The following is a 19706-nucleotide window of genomic DNA, read 5'->3' as shown; positions in this document are numbered from 1 at the left end:
CACGGTCGGTCTGGCCTCTGTGCCATTTGTGCAGTAATTAAACACAAAATGAAAAAAAGATGTCAGAGGCATGCATTCACAGTCTTTTTTTAGACACAAGGCAGAAAAGAATAGAACAACCTTTTATACTCCACCTAGTGCAGGGATGGCTGTCTAATGAGGAGGAAAGATTGTAAGGGGCGCCTGGGTAGCTCAGTGGTTGGGCATCTGCCTTTGGCTCAGGTCATGATCCTGGGGTCCTAGGTTCGAGTCCCACATCAGGATCTCCACAAGGAGCCTGCTTCTCCCTCTGCCTGTGTCTTTGCCTCTCTCTATGTCTCTCGTGAATAAATAAATAAAATATATTTTTTTAAAGTAAAAGAAAGGAAGAAAGATTGTAGAGTTTGGAGTGAGTGGGGTGTACCTTCTGGCTTCACTGTTCAAGAGTTGTGCAATCCTAGACAAATCCTTTAACTTCTCAGAGCACCAGTTAAATGAGGATATTAAAACACCACACACAGAGTTATAGTTATTACAAGGACTGAAAGAGATGCTATGCTGTATGTAGAGGTTTTAGCATAGGGCCCTGCACGGGACAGACTCTTGCTGAATGGATTATGATCATTACACTATTATTTTAAGACAGTGCCACTAACACACAGAAACCCTTGGAATGCCAGAGTGAGTTCAATGCTGGGCAGCTCAGTGCTCAGACGGCTGCTGTGCTAAAGACCCTTGCCTGTGTTTTCTGGGACAGCTGGGGATGGGGGCACGTGTGGTCATTGTCTCACTCTTGCTGTGCCCCTCAGGTGATCTCTTCAGTGTCCTGGACTTTCCATTCCTGTATTTCTACAGATTCCATGGCAGCTGCTGTGCCAGGTAAGCTTAACACCCAAAGCCTCTGGCTCTATTAATTTCTGTGTGTCTCTGCTACACTGTCTTCATCTAGTCCAGGGGCACTACCAGTTATCCAAATGAGAGGCATAGGAGAGTGGTCGTGAGGCAGGTCTGGGGGCAGCTCCCTCAGCCGTCAGCAGGTTGTCATGAGCATCCTTAAGGGCTCAGGGCCTGCCTGCGGCCTTGGGGACCTGTGTCCTGCGGAAGTTCCTTGGTGAGGGCAGTGCTTTTCAAACTTGCAGAAGAGCCAAGAACCCTGCACTGTGAGCCATTTATCTCTATGAGCCATTCCTTTTTTTTTTTTTTTAAAGATTTTATTTATTTATTTATGAGAACCCCCCCCCCCCCCACACACACACACACAGAGGCAGAGACATGGGCAGAGGGAGAAGCAGGCTCTATGCAGGGAGCCCCATGTGGGACTTGATCCTGGGTCTCCAGGATCAGGCCCTGGGCTGAAGGCGGCGCTAAACCCCTGAGGCCACCCGAGCTGCCCTATGAACCATTCCTAAACAGAACTTCAATGTATAAAACAATGTATTGGGTTCAGTCAAGGGAAGATTTGGGTTCAGAATTGCACCTGCTCAGCTTCCTCCTTGGCCCCTGCCTTGTCCCTAGAGGGAAACCTCCCAAAAACCTTGGCTGAATCCTAAGACCCTGAGAAAGAAGTTTTGGAAACCAGTGACTAGGAAACACCTAGACAACAGAGTGACCCTTACTATGTGGTCTTGGGAGGTACTCAGACCAATGGGATGGGTACATATAGATAGAGTTTCATACCCACCCTCTTCCCCCCTTTCTTGCTGTGATTCCCACGTTCACTTTATCATGCTGAGAGATGAATGGAAAGGTCTCTGTGGATGGTCTCGAAGGGTATATTCTGATAGGGTGGGAAGCCCAGTCTTGTGTTGAATTCCAGCCTTGCTGCTTGCCAATTTGCTCACTCTTTGGACAAGCTGTCCTAGTTTTCCCGAGCTTTAGTTGAGTTTCCTTATCTGTAACGTGGAAAAATAATACCACTCTAGGATGATTGCATATACTAAATAAGATGTGTAAGTCCCGAGCATCTCAGCTGGTCCAGTAAATGATGGCCATTACTATTAACTGCTCATCTGGACAACAAATAAAATGTTCACAGACCTTGAGCAATTACGAAACCATACCACTTCTTCCCACACATCAAAGGTTGTACCTTGTAAGGCAGTGATTCTTTACAAAATAAAAAAGCTGGTGTGTGGCTGTATATTGTGTTGGATAGAAGTATGTTAGAACAAAAAAAAATCAGTATTTTACAGGTTGCTTTTGTGGTTCTTTTGTGTGTGTTTTTTTAAGATTTTATTTATTTATTCATGATAGACACATAGAGAGAGGCAGAGACACAGGCAGAGGGAGAAGCAGGCTCCATGCAGGGAGCCCAATGTGGGACTCGATCCCGGGACCCCAGGATCGGGCCCTGGGCCAGAGGCAGGCGCTAAACTGCTGAGCCAGTCAGGGATCTCCTACAGTTTGCTTTTGCATTTGAGCTTCAGAATGACTTACTTATCATCCTCAGCTAAGTTTCGGGAAAATACTGTCAGAATTCATCTTCTCAAGATGAGTCCTTATCAGTTTGGTCAGGCCTCATCAGCTGCCCGTTACTAGGATCAGGGGGACATGGGTGTCAGTGCTGCTCTGGTGCCGGTGGACTTGTTTCCCCATGGGTCTGGTTTTTGGCAGTGTCAGCCAACAGTGAGGAGGGGAGGGCCGCTTATGTTCGATTATTTGAAACAGAACAACACAGTTCACAGCCCGTTGGTGCTGGCTTTGTGGGGTGATATTTTAGCTCCACTTCTGCCCCCTTTAATCTGTAACTTTCTTACAACCCAGCATGAAAAATCAGGGTTTTATGCTTAAAAGAGTTGGAAATCTTTGCTTGAATTGATGTGACCCTCTACTATGTTCTAACCTCACAAACCCCGCTTCAGTACAAAGCTTGACCTCTTTTAAGAACGTGTCAGTTTTCCCCACAACATCTCATGACTCCTGCATGACCATATCTCAGACTAAGAGTTGTCACCTTCAGAGGCCCTGGAGAAACTCAGAAGGAGTCATGGAGGCCTGAGGGGACGGTGGGAGCCATGACCAGAGACACATTAACGGGGAGCCCAGGTTCTTTTACTTCTGGGATCCTCGCATTGCTTTTAAGGTCTGCCTCTACAGCGAGGGGTAGAAGACCTGAGCGTGGAGGGAGAGAGAGAGGGGCCCGTGAGTTAGAAATGATTCACAAGCATACCGGTCAAGGGATGGGAAGGAGTCGTGGATGCTTTCCCAAGCATGTTGGGCACAGACTGGGAGTGGCTCTGTTCTAGCAAAGTCTGTGCTGAGGGGAAAGTGGACATGGATCATGCCCTTCCTCTAGCTGGAAGTGGGGGAAGTGGTTTGGAGGGGGTATGGGAGACAGCACAGGCACCTGCAAAGTTATTACCTCCCTGGAAGCAAGGGTAGAGGCCACCAGGAGGAGCCCTGGAGTACCAGCCACCTTACCTTCCACTCCCAACCTCGCAGTGGCCTCAGCCACCTGCAGCAATCGCGCACTATCTTTGGGTCAAGAATGTATCTTCATGGTAAAGTTTGAAGCACTGCAGAAAAACCCTTGAAAGAGCGAGGAAACCTGGATTCTAAATGTGGCTGGGCCTCAGTTTGCTTGTTAATGCAGTAAGATTTGAGGCTAGGGAGGCTTTCTGTTCCGAAAGTCTCTGATTTCCATAAGATAGGATGAGGACCACTGTGCTTATTCCTGCTTTAACAACACAGAACCTAAGGCAATTAAAAAAGAGATAAAGGGGGTTTAGTCAAGGTCATGAGGGTCAGTACGCCTAGCCTAGGTCACTCAATTTCCAGCCTGCTGCTTACCCACTGAACTTCCTTGCCTTTTCGGTGTGAATGACTGTCTTTATCCGTAGCTGCCCAGCCTCCCATGACTGCAGATGCAAATCTGAACAAACTTTGCTGGCTATCAAGGTCCAACAGGCTGAAATATACACAAGAGAACCCTCATCCCTCATCTCCGTTTTTGGTTCTGTCCCAGGAACATGGCCATGAACTAATCTAATGAAGTGAAGGCACACGTTTCTGTGAAATTTGGCCTTACAGGTGTTCAATTCAATCCAACCTGCTTCTAAGGAAACCTATCGAACATTTATGTAATATCTACTGTGACCAAAGCACCATGTTTGGCTCTGTTGGGGAAAACACAGAGTAGCCCAAGGTTGTGCCCTGCCCTGTCAGAGCTCATGATCCAGATTGGAACCCCACATCAGTGCCTATAATAAAGGTGAGACAGCAGGATGGCCATTGAGGCCCTGGAGGTACAAATGATGTACAGCTCATAGGACCGGTGGTTTGGGGTACAATGGCAGTCATATCTCTTGCTTTTCAATTTCTAATAAAAGTCACATACGAGCCCCCACTTGCATATTATTTATAGGAAGTCAGCTCTATCATGGAGTCTCTCAGCTATACTCTTCCCCAATTGCCCCGCCTCCAAATGCAAGGAAGAGTAATTGTTCTGTTGAAGTGCCCTTCGCTTTGTCCTTGACCACACAGTGATGCTTTCAAAAATGTTTCCAGCACAGTCCACTACTTCCTTATCCACCTCTATGCCGGTGCCTTGCACTGCTCCAGACTCTAGAGCTCCCATGGGGCATAGTCTCTCAGGTCATGCACATGAGCTTAGGCATCATTCCCAAAGTATAACTTCTGTGTAGCTCAGCCTGGTTTGGGGGATATCTGCTAGTGGAGCCAGCCCTCTGCTTTAGATTTTTACTTTGAACCCAGGAGTCGGGCCAGACCCTCTGTCCCCATATGGTAAGTTTTGCTTTGGAAGTCTTTTTCTAGCAGTTTGTTCTGCTTGAAAAAAAGTTGAAGTTCTACCTTGGCAAGCACCAAGCTCCAGAAATAATATGAGAGGGAGCAGGAGGTATTGTCCTCCACACTTTTCTTCTTTCATGATTTAGCCAGAGACTTCCCAAGTTTCTATACTCCTTCCCCCACTACCCCCTACCCAGTGGAACTCTCTTATCATAGCTCCTTAGGAAATTAGAGCTTCATGGATTTTTAAATATTTGATATTTTTTACAGAGATGACTAAAAAACCAAGACAAGATACAGGTTCTCTAATAATTAGAAACTGCTGGTAAAATGTAACAGAAAATAGCTAGCTATTGGCTAAAAGAAGAGAAGCCTCACTAACAAAAGAATATTTTCTCCTTCCAGTGGATTGTTAGGATTCTTTCTCATGCTCAGCACAGTGAAGCTGAAAAACCTTGTGGCCCCAGGGCAGTATGCAGCCTGGATTTTCTTTGCTAAGGTAAGAAAGAGGGAAGGAGTGGGAAAAATCAGTCTCAGGAACCTTTATGTCCAGTGTTTCTTGGAGCATGGGTAACATCAGGTTTGAGCTTCATGATATCATTTCCAGGCAAGGGCTCTGAGCCTGATCCTTCAGTCATTCCGATGACAATTTCTGAGGTCCTCTGCCTATTTTAGTAGCATGATACAATCTTTGTCACACTCCTGGAAGGGATAATCCCTTTAACTTCCCTGAGCCTTAATTTCCACATCTGAACATGAGAGGTTTTGCCTGCAGAAATCTCTAAGTCTTCTCTGGTTCCACAAGACTGGATTCCTGGGGATGTCTGGGTGGCTCAGCAGTTGAGCATCTGCCTTTGGCTCAGGGTGTGATGTCGGAGTCCCAGGGATTAGGGATCGAGTCCCACATCAGTCTCCCTGTAGGGAGCCTGCTTCTCCCTCTGCCTATGTCTCTGCCTCTCTCTGTGTGTCTCTCATGAGTAAATTAAAAAAAAAAAAAAAAAAGACCTTTTAAAAAAAGAAAAGATTGAATTACTGGATACGTGGGGCAGATCTTCTCTTCCTTCCTTGGGGCTGTGAGTGTGTCCAGAGCCCAAAGTGACTTCCCTGAGAGATCTCACTCTGTCAGGGCTGGTAGAGAGAGGACAACAGACAAATAGCCAGGTAGGAAGACTTTGGTGAAGTCTTCAAACAAGACTATTCTAAGCATGCCCATTGCATATCTGATGATCATGGTTGAGGCATAAGATAGAGAGGTGGGAAAATAAGGAGCAGAAAAAGCAGCTGTGGGATGCTCATTCGTGACTGAAACGCTTTGGAACCAACTTTCTTCTAGCGGAGCATTTCATTTCTTTCCTGTCTGCAAAGAAGTCAAGATGCTGGGCCCTATGTGCTGCTTCTGAGAATGAGCATTCTTAATTTAGCTTAATGAAATCATTGTTTAAGCTCGTACCTTTTATCATCTTTATATTTATTGGTTGATGTTTTTCCCCCAGAAAACAAAAACAAACATTTTTCTTAGAAAACAACCATTTCACCATCATATTTTCACCTCCATGGGTCTGCTTTTTAACCGCATTAATAAAGTCTAATTACAGTAAAATGTAAAGAGTGGCTAAGAGACTGGCTTCCAGCATGACAAAATGAGGAGGTTGACAAATCCTCCTCCCAAAAAGTAACTGGGAAGCTGGAAAAAGATTGTCAAAAATATCTATTTCAGCTCTCTAAAAATTGACGAAAGGCATACAACAAACTGAGAAGCAAGCATTTGTTCGTGAAAACTGTAAAACTTTGGGTAGGAGCAACGTGAGCGTATGGCAGTATTACCTAAGGTTGCTCCCATCCCCTCCTCCTCAGTTCTGTTGGTGTGATATTTCAACCAGAGCAGGGCAGGCTATGAAAACCAGCAGCCTTGCTGCTGCTTCTAGAATACTCCATTTGGAGTATGTTTAGTTAAAGTGGCCATGTCAGTGGTAAATAAGTAAGAAGAACCAGTAGCCCCACTATCTTGAATTTACAGTCCTCTTTGGGGCAAGCAATGGACCAGTGGTCTAGCTGAGGACTTACTAGGTAGTTCAGGGACATGAGACAGCCAGCAGGGGCTTGATAACTCTCCATGTGTCCCAAATTGACCGCAGTCTGTGTGCACGAGCAGCAGAGATGGAGTGTGCCCAAAACACCCACATGTCCCTGGCCAGCGGAGCCTGCATGCACACACAGAGGAGATGGGAGAGAGCCAGCAAAAGCTGGGGCAGACATGAAAAACTTCAGCCTGAAGTTTGAGTATGCTCCCTAGCCCACACACAGTCAGAGGCACAGAGAAGAAGCCTGGCTGAAGGTGTTTGACCAAAACCTCTGACTAGTCTTTGCTAGAATACTAAGCTATGCAGACATGGGGATGACTTCTAGAAAGCCAGAAAAAGCTTAAATGTAAAAACAAAAAGAAATTGAGTAAGGGACCTAATATGGGAGACTGATTTCATAGACTTAGTCCAGGCAAATTACTAAACAAGCAAAGAACAGTACCAACAACAGTGCTCTGGGGAAAAGTAAGAATCCAAGGTTGCTGCCATATGGTATCTAAAATGTCCAATATTCAACAACAAAAAGAGTTAGGGACATTCAAAGAAACAAGAAAACATGATGCATACACAGGGGAAAAGCAGTTAATAGGAACTATGCCCGAGTGTCCTCAGATGTAGGATTTAGCAAAAAAAAAAACAAAACTGCAAGGCAGCTATTTAAATATGTTTAGAGATCTAAAGGAAACCATGTTTAAAGAATTAAAAGAAAGACTCAGCGAATACAGAATCCCAATAAAGAGATAGAGATGATTTAAAAAGAGAGACCCAAGTGAAAATTCTGGAGTTGAAAAATACAATAACTAAAATGAAAAATTCTCTAGAGATACTCAATAACAGGTTTAAGTGGCAGAAGGAAAAATAAGTGAATTGGAAGGTGGAGCCCAAGAAATTATTCAATCTAAAGAACGAAGACTTTTTAATAATTGGAGAAATATGAGCAGAGTCTCAGAGACCTGTGGGACAACATCAAGCATATCAACATATGTATTATAAGAGTTCCAGAAGAAGGGATCCCTGGGTGGCGCAGCGGTTTGGCGCCTGCCTTTGGCCCAGGGCGCGATCCTGGAGACCCGGGATCGAATCCCACATCGGGCTCCTGGGGCATGGAGCCTGCTTCTCCCTCCGCCTGTGTCTCTGCCTCTCTCTCTCTCTCTGTGACTATCATAAATAAATACAAAATTTAAAAAAAATAAAAAATAAAAATAAAAATAAAAGAGTTCCAGAAGAAGAGGAAAGTGGTGTAGAAAAAAAAAAATACAATCAATGGATGACTTCTCTCTCAATGGGGACCAGAAGGCAATAGGATAACATATCTAACATGCTGAAAGAAAAATCTGTCAATCAGGAATTCTACATACAGCCAAACTGTCCTTCAAATATGAATGAGAAATAGACATTCCCATATAAAGACATTCCAAATAAAGGTTTTATTGCTAGCAGCTCTGCCAATAGTAATATTAAATGTGAATAGACTAAATATTCTACTCAAAAAGCAAAGATAGACTGGATAAAAAAGCAAGATGTACCTATATGCTGTCTACAAAGGACACACCTTAGATTCAAAAACACAAATAGGATGAATGCAAAAGGATGGAAAAACTTCACCATGCAAAGAGCAAGCCAGGTGTAGTGACTATATTAAAATCGGGCAAAATAGGGATCCCTGGATGGCTCAGCGGTTTAGCGCCTGCCTTTGGCCCAGGGCGCGATCCTGCAGTCCCAGGATCGAGTCCCACGTCAGGCTCCTAGCATGGAGTCTGCTTTTCCCTCCTCCTGTGTCTCTGCCTCTCTCTCTCTCTCTCTCTCTCTCTCTCTCTCTCTCTATGTCTAGCATAAATAAATAAATCTTTAAAAAAAAATAAAATAAAATCAGACAAAATAGACTTTATGACAGAAAATGTTACTAGGGAAATACAAAGGCATTTATTAATGATAAAAGGATTGATACACTAGAAAGATATGACAGTTATAAACATATATGCACCTAATAACAGCACCCCAAAATGTGTGAAGCAAAGAGTGACAGACTAGAAAGGAGAAATAAATTATTCAGCAATAAGAGAAGATTTCAGTCCTGCACTTTCAGGTTGATAGAACAACTATATATAAAAGCAAGGATATAGAAGGTATAGATGACTTGAACAACACTATCAACCAACTTGTCATAACAGACATATAACATTCCACCTGTTGACTGCAGAAAATATATTCTTCTCAAACACACATGAAACATTCTTCAGGATAGATGTTATGCTGTGTCACAGAACAAGTCTCAGTAAATTTTAAAAGATTGAGATCATTTAAACTATGTTCTCTGGCCACAGCAGAATTAAATTAGAAATTTACAACAGAAAAAAATCTAGAAAACAAAAACCATTTATTTGGCAATTAAATAACATACTTCTAAATCGCCCATGGGGCAAAGAAAACATCACAATGGAAAATAAAAATATTTTAACCAAATGAAAACAAAACCACACAGTATGTCATAACTTAAGGGATGTAGCTAAAGTGGTGCTCAGAGGGAAATTTATAGCTATATTTACCCATATCGGAAAAAAAAGAAAGGTCTCAAATCATAACCTGAGCTTCTACCTTAAGAAACTAGAATAGGAAGAGCAAATTAAACCCATAGCAAGCAGAAGGAAGGATATGATAAACTTTAAAGTGGAAATTAATGAAATACAAAACAAAAACAATAAGGAAAATCAGTGTTGGTTCCCTGAAAACACCAACAAAATTGACAAACCTCTGGCCATACTGACTAAGAAAATAAGACAGAAGATACAACTTAAATAATTAGAAATGAAATGAGGGACATAACTACTGATTCTATAGAAACTAAAAGGATTATATATTATGAATAACTTTCTTCATTCTATTATGCCATCAAATTAGACAATTGAAAGGAAATGGACAAGTTCCCAGAAAGGCATAAATTAGGAAAATTGACTCAAGAATAAATAGAAAATCTGAATAAACTCCTAACAAGTAAATAAATGTAAGTATTAATTAAAAATCTTTCCACAAAGAGAAGCTCAGGCCCAGTGGGTTTTATTGATGAATTCTATCAAATATTTTTAAATGAAATATTTTCTCTTTACAAATTATTTTAGAAAGCAGAGGAAAGAGAACAACACCCAATTTATTCTATAAGGTGTTTACCTGGATACTAAAGCCAGAAAAAAGTAAATCATAAGAAAACTATAGACCAATATTCTTCATGAACACGGATCTTTAACAAAATAGTAGCAAATTGAATATGGGAATATATAAAAAGAATTTTATGCCATGATCAAGTAAGATTTGTCAAGGATACAAAGTTGGTTTAACAAATGAAAATTAGGGATCCCTGGGTGGCGCAGCAGTTTAGCGCCTGCCTTCGCCCCAGGCGCGATCCTGGAGACCTGGGATCGAGTCCCACGTCGGGCTCCCGGTGCATGGAGCTGGCTTCTCCCTCTGCCTATGTCTCTGCCTCTCTCTCTCTGTGTGACTATTGACTATCATAAATAAATAAAAATTAAAGAAAAAAGAAAAACAAATGAAAATTAGGGCAGCCTGGGTAGTTAGCGGTTTAGCGCTGTCTTCCGCCCAGGGCGTGATCCTGGAGACCCGGGATCGAGTCCCACTTTGGGCTCCCTGCATGGAGCCTGCTTCTCCCTCTGCTGTGTCTGTGCCTCTCTCTCTCTCTCTCTCTCTCTCTCTCTCTGTGTCTCTCATGAATAAATAAAATCTTTAAAAAAATGAAAATTAATATAGTACCTTTGTATTTATAAAATAAAGAGCAAAAAAATGTAGCCATATCAATAGGTGCAGGAAAATCACTTGACAACATCCAATGTCCACTCATGATAAAGACTCTCAACACACTACTAATAGAAGGGAATCTTCTCAACCTAATAAAAAGTATATGTGAAAAACCTGTACTTAACATTATATTAAATGGTGGAAGACTGAATACTTTCCCTCTAAGATTGGGAACAACACAAGAATGTTTGTGCTCACCACTTCTATTGAGCAGTGCAATTAAAAAAAAAAAAGGCATCCAGATTAGAAAAGAAGAAATTTTTTTTAAGATTTATTTATTTATTTATTTATTTATTTATTTATTTATTCATTCATTCATTCATTCATGAGAGACACACAGAGAGAGGCAGAGACATAGGCAGAGGGAGAAGCTGACTTCTTACAGGGAGCCTGATAAGGGACTGGATTGCAGGACCCCAGGATCACACCCTGAGCCAAAGGCAGATGCTCAACCAAGTGAACCACCCAGGTGTCCCAAAAAGGAAGAAATGAAATTGTCTGTATTCACAGATGACATTCTCCTATGTGTAGAAAATCCTAAGAAATCTATTTAAAAAAACATTAATTGAACTAATAATTTTTAAAGATCTCAGGATACAAGATCAATGCACAAAAATCAATTATAGTTTTATATATTGGTAATGAACAGTTATGTTCATAAAGTGAAATTAGGAAAAGTTCATTCAAAATAGTATTACAGGGATCCCTGGGTGGCGCAGCGGTTTGGCGCCTGCCTTTGGCCCAGGGCGCGATCCTGGAGGCCCGGGATCGAATCCCACGTCGGGCTCCCGGTGCGTGGAGCCTGCTTCTCCCTCTGCCTGTGTCTCTGCCTCTCTCTCTCTGTGACTATCATAAATAAAAATTAAAAAAAAAAAAATAAATGTTTAAAAAAAAAAAAAAAAAAAAAAACAAAATAGTATTACAATTAGGATCTTAACAAAGAAGTTCAAGACTGAAAACTATAAAATCTCTCTGAGGGAAATTTAAGAACTCAATAAATGGAGAGATATTCAATGTTCAAATGGAAATTCTCCCTAAATTGATCAATAAATTCAACATAATCCCTCTCAAAATCCCAGCAAACGTTTTTGTACAAATTCACAAACTGATCCTAAAGTATATTTGGAAATTCAATAGCCAAAACAGTTTTGAAAAAGAAAAAGTTGGGATTGAAAACTCACTATAAAGCTAGGATCATCCAGACATTCTGGTATTGGAATAAGGATAGGCATTTATGATCTGTTGACTTTCTATATAGATGCCAAGACAATTGAATGGGGAAAGTATTTTCTTTACAACAAATGGTGCTGGAACAATCAAATATCTATATGCCAGAAAAACAGTACTGAGACCTTCGTCTCACATTGTCAACTCAACCATGGATCATAAACCTAAATGCAGGCACTAAAACTAGAAAACTTGGGGCACCTGGGTGGCTCAGTGATTGAGCATCTGCCTTCAGCTCAGGTCGTGATCCTAGAGTCCTGGGTCAAGTCCCAAATCAGACTTCTCTCGGGGAGCCTGCTTCTCCCTCTTCCTATGTCTCCGCCTCTCTCTCTGCTTCTCATGAATAAACAAAATCTTTTAAAAAATAAAATAAAATAGAAAACTCTTAGAAGAAAACAAAAGAAGTCTCACTGACCTTGGTTTAAGCAAAGAGTTCTTAGACACCAAAGCATGAGTCATAAAGTAATTGTAAATTAGACTTCTTTTTTAAGTCTTTTTTAAGTCTTTTTAATTTTTTATTTATTTATTTATTTATTTATTTATTTATTTTTTTAATTTATGATAGTCACAGAGAGAGAGAGAGAGGCAGAGACACAGGCGGAGGGAGAAGCAGGCTCCATGCACCGGGAGCCCGACGTGGGATTCGATCCCGGGTCTCCAGGATCGCGCCCTGGGCCAAAGGCAGGCGCCAAACCGCTGCGCCACCCAGGGATCCCTTAAGTCTTTTTTAAGTCTTTTAAAATATTTTATTTATTTATTCATGAGAGACACAGAGAGAGAGAGAGGCAGAGACACAGGCAGAGGGAGAAGCAGGCTCCATGCAGGGAGCCCGACGTGGGACTCAATCCCGGGTCTCCAGGACCAGGCCCTGGGCTGAAGGCAGGCACTCAACTGCTGAGCCACCCAGGGACCCCCGGTAAATTAGACTTCTTAAATGAGAAATTGGACTTCTTTAATTTAAATATTGAAATATTTTGCAATTCAAATTAATGGTCATTAGACACTGTTAAGAAAATGAAAAGCCACAGCCTACAAGAAAAGATTTGCAAATTGTGTATCTGATTAAGGACTTGTTTCTAGAATGTATAAAGAATTCTTATACTTTAATGAGGCTGCATACAACCTAATTAAAAAGTGGTCAGGGACACCTGGGCGGCATAGTCAGTCAGGTGTCTGACTCGGTTTTTGCTCAGGTTGTGATCTCTGGGTCTTCAGATCAAGCCCCATGTCAGACTCCTTACTTAGCACAGTCTGCTTAAGACTCTTTCCTCCTCTCCCTCTGCCCCTCTTCCCCATGTGGATTCTCTTTCTCTCAAATAAATAAATCTTTTTTTTTAAAGATTTTATTTACTTATTCATGAGAGACACGGGGGGGGGGGAGGGCGGGGCGGTGCAGAGACACAGGCAGAGGGAGAAGCAGGCTCCAAGCAGGGAGCCTGACGTGGGACTCGATCCTGGGTCTCCAGGATCACACCCTGGGCTGATGGCAGGTGCTAAACCGCTGAGCCACCCAGGGATCCCCCTCAAATAAATAAATCTTTAAGAAAACCCTAAAAACAAAAAAAATGGTCAAAAGATGTGAATACATATATATGTATATAATGGAATATTACTCAACCATAAAAAGAGACACCTTGCCATATGCAACAACATGGATGGAGCTAGAGAGTATAATGCTAAGCAAAATAAATCGGAGGAAGACAGAAACTATATGACTTCACACATATGTGAAATTTAAGAAACAAAACAAATGAGCAAAAGGGGGAAAAAGAGAGGCAAACCAAGAAACAGGCTCTTAATTATAGAGAACCAACTGATGGTTACCAGGGGAGAGGTTGGGAGGGGATGGGTGAACTAGGTGATGGTTATTAAGGTAGACACAGGTGATGTATGCAAGTGCTGAACCACTATATTGTACACTTGAAACTGATATTATACTATATGTCAACTAACTGGAATCTGAATTAAAACTTTAAAAAGGGAAAAAAGATGTGGATAGACATTTCACTGAAGAAGATAATATGAATGGTTTATAAAGTCCATGAAAAGGAACTCAGCATCATTAGTCATTTGGGAAATGCAGATTAAAACCATGATGAGGACGGCAGCCCAGTGGCTCAGTGGTTTAACCCTTGCTTTCAGCCCAGGGCATGATCCCGGAGACCCGGGATCGAGTCCCACTTCGGGCTCCCTACATGGAGCCTGCTTCTCCCTCTGCCTGTCTCTGCCTCTCTCTCTGTCTCTGTCTCTCATGAATAAATAAATGAAATCTTTAAAAAAAAGTCATGATGAGGGACACCTAGGTGGCTCGGTGGTTCAGTGGTTAGGCCCCTGCCTTTGGCTCAGGCCATGATCCTAGGGTCCTAGGATTGATTCTTGCATCGGGCTCCCTGCAGGGAGCCTGCTTCTCCCTCTGCCTGTGTCTCTGCCTCTCTCTTTCACTCTGTGTCTCTCATGAATGAATGAATGAATGAATGAATGAATGAATAAATAAATAAATAAATAAATAAATAAATAAATAAATAATAAATCTTTAAAAAAAACAAAATAAAACCATGATGAGAGTGCCTGGGTGGCTCAGTCAGTTAGGTGTCTGGCTTCAGCTCAGGTCATAATCCCAGGATCTTGGGATCAAGCCCCACATATGGCTCCCTGATCAGTGGGGAGTCTGCTTCTCCCTCTCTCCAACCCCTACTTGTGCTCTCTCTCAATATCTCTCTTTTGCTCAAATAAAAAGTCTTTTTAAAAAAACATGATAAGATATCACTACACACTCACTAGGATGGCTATAATAAAGAACTATAGACGATCTAAGTGCTGATGAGGATGTGAGGAAACTGGGACCCTCATAGATTACTGGCAGGAATGTAAAATGGTAAAGCCACTTTATTATTTTTTTTAAGATTTTATTTATTTATTTATGAGAAATACAGAGAGAGAAAGAGAGAGAGAGAGGCAGAGACACAGGCAGAGGGAGAAGCAGGCTCCATGCAGGGAACCTGATGTGGGACTCAGTCCCGGGACCCCAGGGCCACGCCTTGGGCTGAAGGCACGCTTAACCACTGAGCCACCCAGGCGTCCCTAAAGCCACTTTAGAAAACTGTCTGCTAGCTTCTTACAATGTTAAACATAAAGTGACTATACAACCCAGCAATTCTGTTCCTAGACATGTGCCCAAGAGAAATGAAAATAAAAAGACTTTAACATGGACACTCAGAGTAGCATTATTCATAATAGCCCCAAACTGTAATCTAAGTGTCCATCAGCTGGTGAATGTGTAAACAAGATGTGCTATGCACACGCAATGGAATACTCTTTGGCAGTAAAGAGGAATGGACTATTAATACATTGCCATACCACAGATGAATCTTGAAAACATTATGCTCAGTGAAAGATGCCAGTCGCAAAAGAATACATATAGTATGATGCCATTTCTGTGAAATTCCCCAAAAAGGCATATTTATAGAGACAGAAAAGCATAGTGATGCTTTCCTGGAGCAGAAATTGACTATAAATAGGCTCAAGGAAGTTTTTTTTAGGTAATGGAAATGTTCTAAAACTGGGTTTTGGTGATGGTTGCACCATCATTTAAATTAATTTCTTAAATGTGTTCATTAAAAATCATTGGATTTTACATTGACAGTGGGTGAATTTTATGGCATGTGAGCCATCCCTGAAAGCTGCAGAGTGCTCAAAGAATAGTGCTTGAATCTTGTCTTTTAGGATTAGAGAGGATATTTTTCCTATGTGTATGGGTTTGCCTGTTTGGCCACTACTTTCATGAGCCTCCTTTTTATTTATTTTATTTTTTCTTTTCCTCTTAAACTCGGAGGAAGGTTTATAATTTCCTTCTCTGTAGTTGACTCTAAAGTGGAAGGATTTTTTAATTGGCTGCTGTGGTTTAATGCTAATCCTCCTTAAATGTGGAAGATTGGATTAGATGAGCCACTAAGGTCTTTTCCAGCCTTAGTGCTTCAAGGCGTCTCTTTTTTTTCTCCATCCCCTCCTTCTCCTTTCTCTTTTCTGTTTGAAAATAAGCTCTGTTACCCTCAGTAGCAGAATATTTACCCATTCTTTGGGCCACCTACACATCAAAATGTGCTGACATTTGAAATACAACATAATTGTTCTTAGCAATACAACATTTCCCCATGACGTCATTATGACTCTACTGAGTGCCAGCATACTCAGAAAGTGACTCAGAAGGATGTTCCATTGGCCCCAGAGGAGAATTTAGATTCTGTGGAAAAACTCAAGATACTCAGAAAGAGAGGTCATTCAGAAGCAGCTGAGGGTACCTTCTTCCATGTCTCAGATGGGCCCAGTCTTTACTCTTTTCCAGGGAGTTGTCATGTGAACTTCATCCCTTCCAAGGCATCCATGCTTCTCTCCCGTCCTTATCTTAGTGTCTTCTTTAGGTCTGAGAAATCTCAGCGTGGGAAAAAAGTGCCTTCTGAGTCACTTTATATTGTTACCCCTGTTATTGTTTTTTTTAATCTGTGAATTTAAGAAATGTTCTAAAAAGCTAAAAATAACAGAACATTTAGCAACTTTTTTTTTTATTCCTCCTTTCAATTTGATAACTTCGGGTGTGTGAAATCTAACTTCATCTTCATAAAATCTTGGAATCCCTTCCCACTCGTGAAGCATCGATACAAGAAAAAAATGAATGAATTTAACAGGAAAGCAATGAAATGTATAGACATATAAGAAAGATGGGGCATGCTAATGGGTTTCTCTAGGAGATTTAAGTTCTCATGTGAGAATTTTTCCTGGATTGAATAGTGCCTTGTCTCATCCTTATTAACTTTAAACTGACTGGTGTTCTCAGCATCCATTGGGAAGGAGCAATTGAGGCCAGTGTGAGTTTCTGTTGAGGATGAGCCAGGAGAGGAGAGCCGTTCCCAGACAGCAGCTCCGCCCTCTATGGTCTTTAGAATCCAGTGTTTGCTCCCCATTTCAAAGCTGCCTCCATAAGAATGCTTTTTTCCTTTAAGCTAATGCTATAGTTGCTGCTGCCATTTTGTCCTGAGTCAGTGGTAGACCAGCAATCCAAGTTCTAGTTTATTCTCTTTATGGACCTGGGAAAGATTTTTTTGTAGCTTGTCTAGGATGTGTCTTTCAGTTTGGTTTAGGTTTTTTTTTTTTTTTTTTTTTTTTTTTTATTGGTAGAGTCTCATCATTCATGTGCACAGGGTGGAGATGAAGGTGGACCTCACTCTCAGGGCCATGCAGTGTGGGGTCAGCACTAGAGAATGAGTGCCTCCTTACCTAATGCACATCCCTTCCCTGACACTGTGCCGTGCTTGCCTGAGACAGCTGTTAATTCCATGGGATTTTAAGATATACTAGATTTGTACAGTTTGGGTGGTATATTTTGCTAAGATTTTATTTTTAAGCAATCTCTATACCCAACATGGTGCTCAAGCCCAGAACCCCAAGTTTAAGAGTCACACAACTCACTGAGCCAGCCAATGCTCCTAAATGGAAAGCTTTTTTTTTTTTTTCCCCAAGTAATCTCTGCACCCAATGTCAGACTCAGACTCACAACCCTGAGATCAGATCAGGAGTCACATGCTCTACTGACTTAGCCAGCCACGGGCCCCCTCGGTGGTATTAAAAGTGCTTTATATCAAAGTACATGGTCTCTCTTTGAATGCCTTTCTTTCCAGACATGATTCTACCAATCAGTCAACATTTATTAGGGGAGTCTTTGGAGTCCAGGGTGAGGGAAGTACATTGGTGTATGTACAGTGCCAGCCGAAGGCATTTTATAACCAGAGGAGGAGGTAAGAGTGACAAGGGTGAGACTATTAAAGGATATTGCTGAGCAGGGTGGTATGACTTCAGGGCTGGGAGAAGGGAAGCTCCGAGTGGGCTGATATAGTGGAGATTGAACTGGCCCCTGCAAGCCCAGCTTTCCTGAGAAAAGTGAAAAATGGAAGAACGACTTTCCAGGACGAGTGAAAAGGGCCCCAAGGCAAGATGTACAGATGGGGAAGCATTAGGAAATAAGTTTGACCAGACCAGGAAGAGAGTGTGGAAGTGTGAGGGAGAAATCAGGCTCTGGGGATGCCTGGGTGGCTCAGGGGTTAAGCGTCTGCCTTTGGCCCAGGGCGTGATCCTGGAGTCCTGGGATCGAGTCCCACATCGGGCTCCCTGCATGGAGCCTGCTTGTGTCTCTGCCTCTCTCTCTCTCTGTGTCTCTCATGAATAAATAAATAAAATCTGAAAGAAGGAAGGAAGGAAGGAAGGAAGGAAGGAAAGAAAGAAAGAAAGAAAGAAAGAAAGAAAGAAAGAAAGAAAGAAAGAAAGAAAGAGAAAGAAAGAAAGAAAGAAGAAAGAAAAAGAAAGAAGAAAGGAAAGAAAGAAAAAAGAAAGAAAGAAAGAAAGAAAGAAAGAAAGAAAGAAAGAAAGAAAAGAAAGAAAGAAGAAAGAAACTAGGCCCTGAAGAGACAGATTAGGAAGCCCTAAAAGTTATGCCCCAGAGACCATGTGAACTTCTGAATGAGACCAACTAAAGATAAATTGTGTTGGAAATGAGTTCCAAGCGTTTTGAAGGGAGATGAATCAAGGTAGTGAGAGAAGGCAACAAGGTGAAAGGTCAACCTGGCTGATAATCTGAAGCAAAATAAATTGTAGTTATTTAATCAACCATATAAGTGTTATTTGATGTGATCAAAGAATTAGGTAACAAAGCCTCAGATCCTTTTAGAGCAGTAAGGGTTGTGTGACAATCATCTGGGTCCAGGGAGTGTTAGATAGGGAAGATCACAAATGGCTCCAGGGTTTGTGGCTGGGAACATGAGAAATCCATGGCATGACAGTCACAAATGGGTGGGAGAGATTATGGAAGAACGCCTTTGGGGAGGAAAGCTGGTGAAATATGTTTTAAATGTGTATGGTGTGTATGGTTTAGTTATAGATGTTTTAGATGTGTATGGTTTAGATTTAAAACATCTAAATGGAGTTATTTTGTGTTGGAAACGGGTGAAATGTAGGGGAGAGCTCAGGGCTTTGTGTGTCTGTTTGGACTTCTAGAGCAGTGGAATTGGCATCAAGTGCATAAAGAAGTAGATGAGCTCGCTGAGGTAGTGAGAGAGTTTGGACGGAGCAGAGCAAAGGGCTGGGACTTCGCTTGGGAGATACTTTGATGCCAGAGATCAGTAATGTGCAGGAGAGAGAAGTGATAGCCAAGGGGACCCCCGGAATTTCTGTGTAGGGAAAGGAGTAAAGCAAAATGCCACCAAGAGGTCAGAGAGATCCAGATTGAGAAAAGACTAGAACAAGGACATCGCTAGCCTTGGAAGAAACAGTTTTAGTAGAAGGACAGGGTGGGAGGGGGTTGAAGATGGATCATAAATATCCAAGAATACACAAAATGCAGGAAGGAGATTGTGACTGGTGGTGGGCAGGGGGATGGCCAGATCTAGTGAAAATAACTTATTTTCTGGGGAAAGAAGGACTTTGGGCATGCTTGAAACTAGAAAAGACACCAACCATACACAGATTTGGAGATGCTGAAGAATGAGGGAAATTGGGAGAACAGGTTTCAGTGGGAGATGGAAGGGGTATGGGGGCTAGCTTTAGAGAAAACAACCTTTTTTCCTGAGCCTCAGTAGAAGGGCAGAGATAGATGGGAATGAGGCTTTCCCAAGAGATGTGTGGTAGGGGACTGGGATTTCAGGGGACAAGGAAAGAGCACTCACTGTTTGGCTTTGATCAGATAGCTCAGAAACGTTTCGACTCAGGTGAGTTCTGGCAGTGTTGATGTGTCTGATATTTAAGACTAAATGCTGATGACATGATCATTGATTATCAAGGCATACTTCCTAAAACATTTGCCAGATTTTGAACAGCCTTAAT

The 19706-nt window shown here is 41.9% G+C and overlaps 1 protein-coding gene across 6 annotated transcripts in view; it reads left to right on the top strand.

Moving 5' to 3' along the window:
- Nucleotides 1–19706, top strand: part of TMEM241 (transmembrane protein 241) — a 112791-nt gene that overhangs the window by 66088 nt on the left and 26997 nt on the right. For all 6 annotated transcript variants that reach the window (XR_005990685.1, XR_005990689.1, XM_041774245.1 and 3 more), the window contains 2 exons: nucleotides 789–858; nucleotides 5131–5224. Coding sequence is in view for 4 of the 6 variants with exons in the window: in XM_041774245.1 (XP_041630179.1) it covers nucleotides 789–858; nucleotides 5131–5224 (164 nt within the window). In the remaining 2 variants the exon portion in view is untranslated. The remainder of the gene's footprint in view (nucleotides 1–788; nucleotides 859–5130; nucleotides 5225–19706) is intronic.

This window comes from Vulpes lagopus, chromosome 1, assembly GCF_018345385.1.
Source record: "Vulpes lagopus strain Blue_001 chromosome 1, ASM1834538v1, whole genome shotgun sequence".
In the NCBI taxonomy this organism is placed as follows: Eukaryota; Metazoa; Chordata; class Mammalia; order Carnivora; family Canidae; genus Vulpes; species Vulpes lagopus.
The sequence above is the reverse complement of the archived record's forward strand: the minus strand, read 5'-3'. Positions and strand labels throughout refer to the sequence as shown.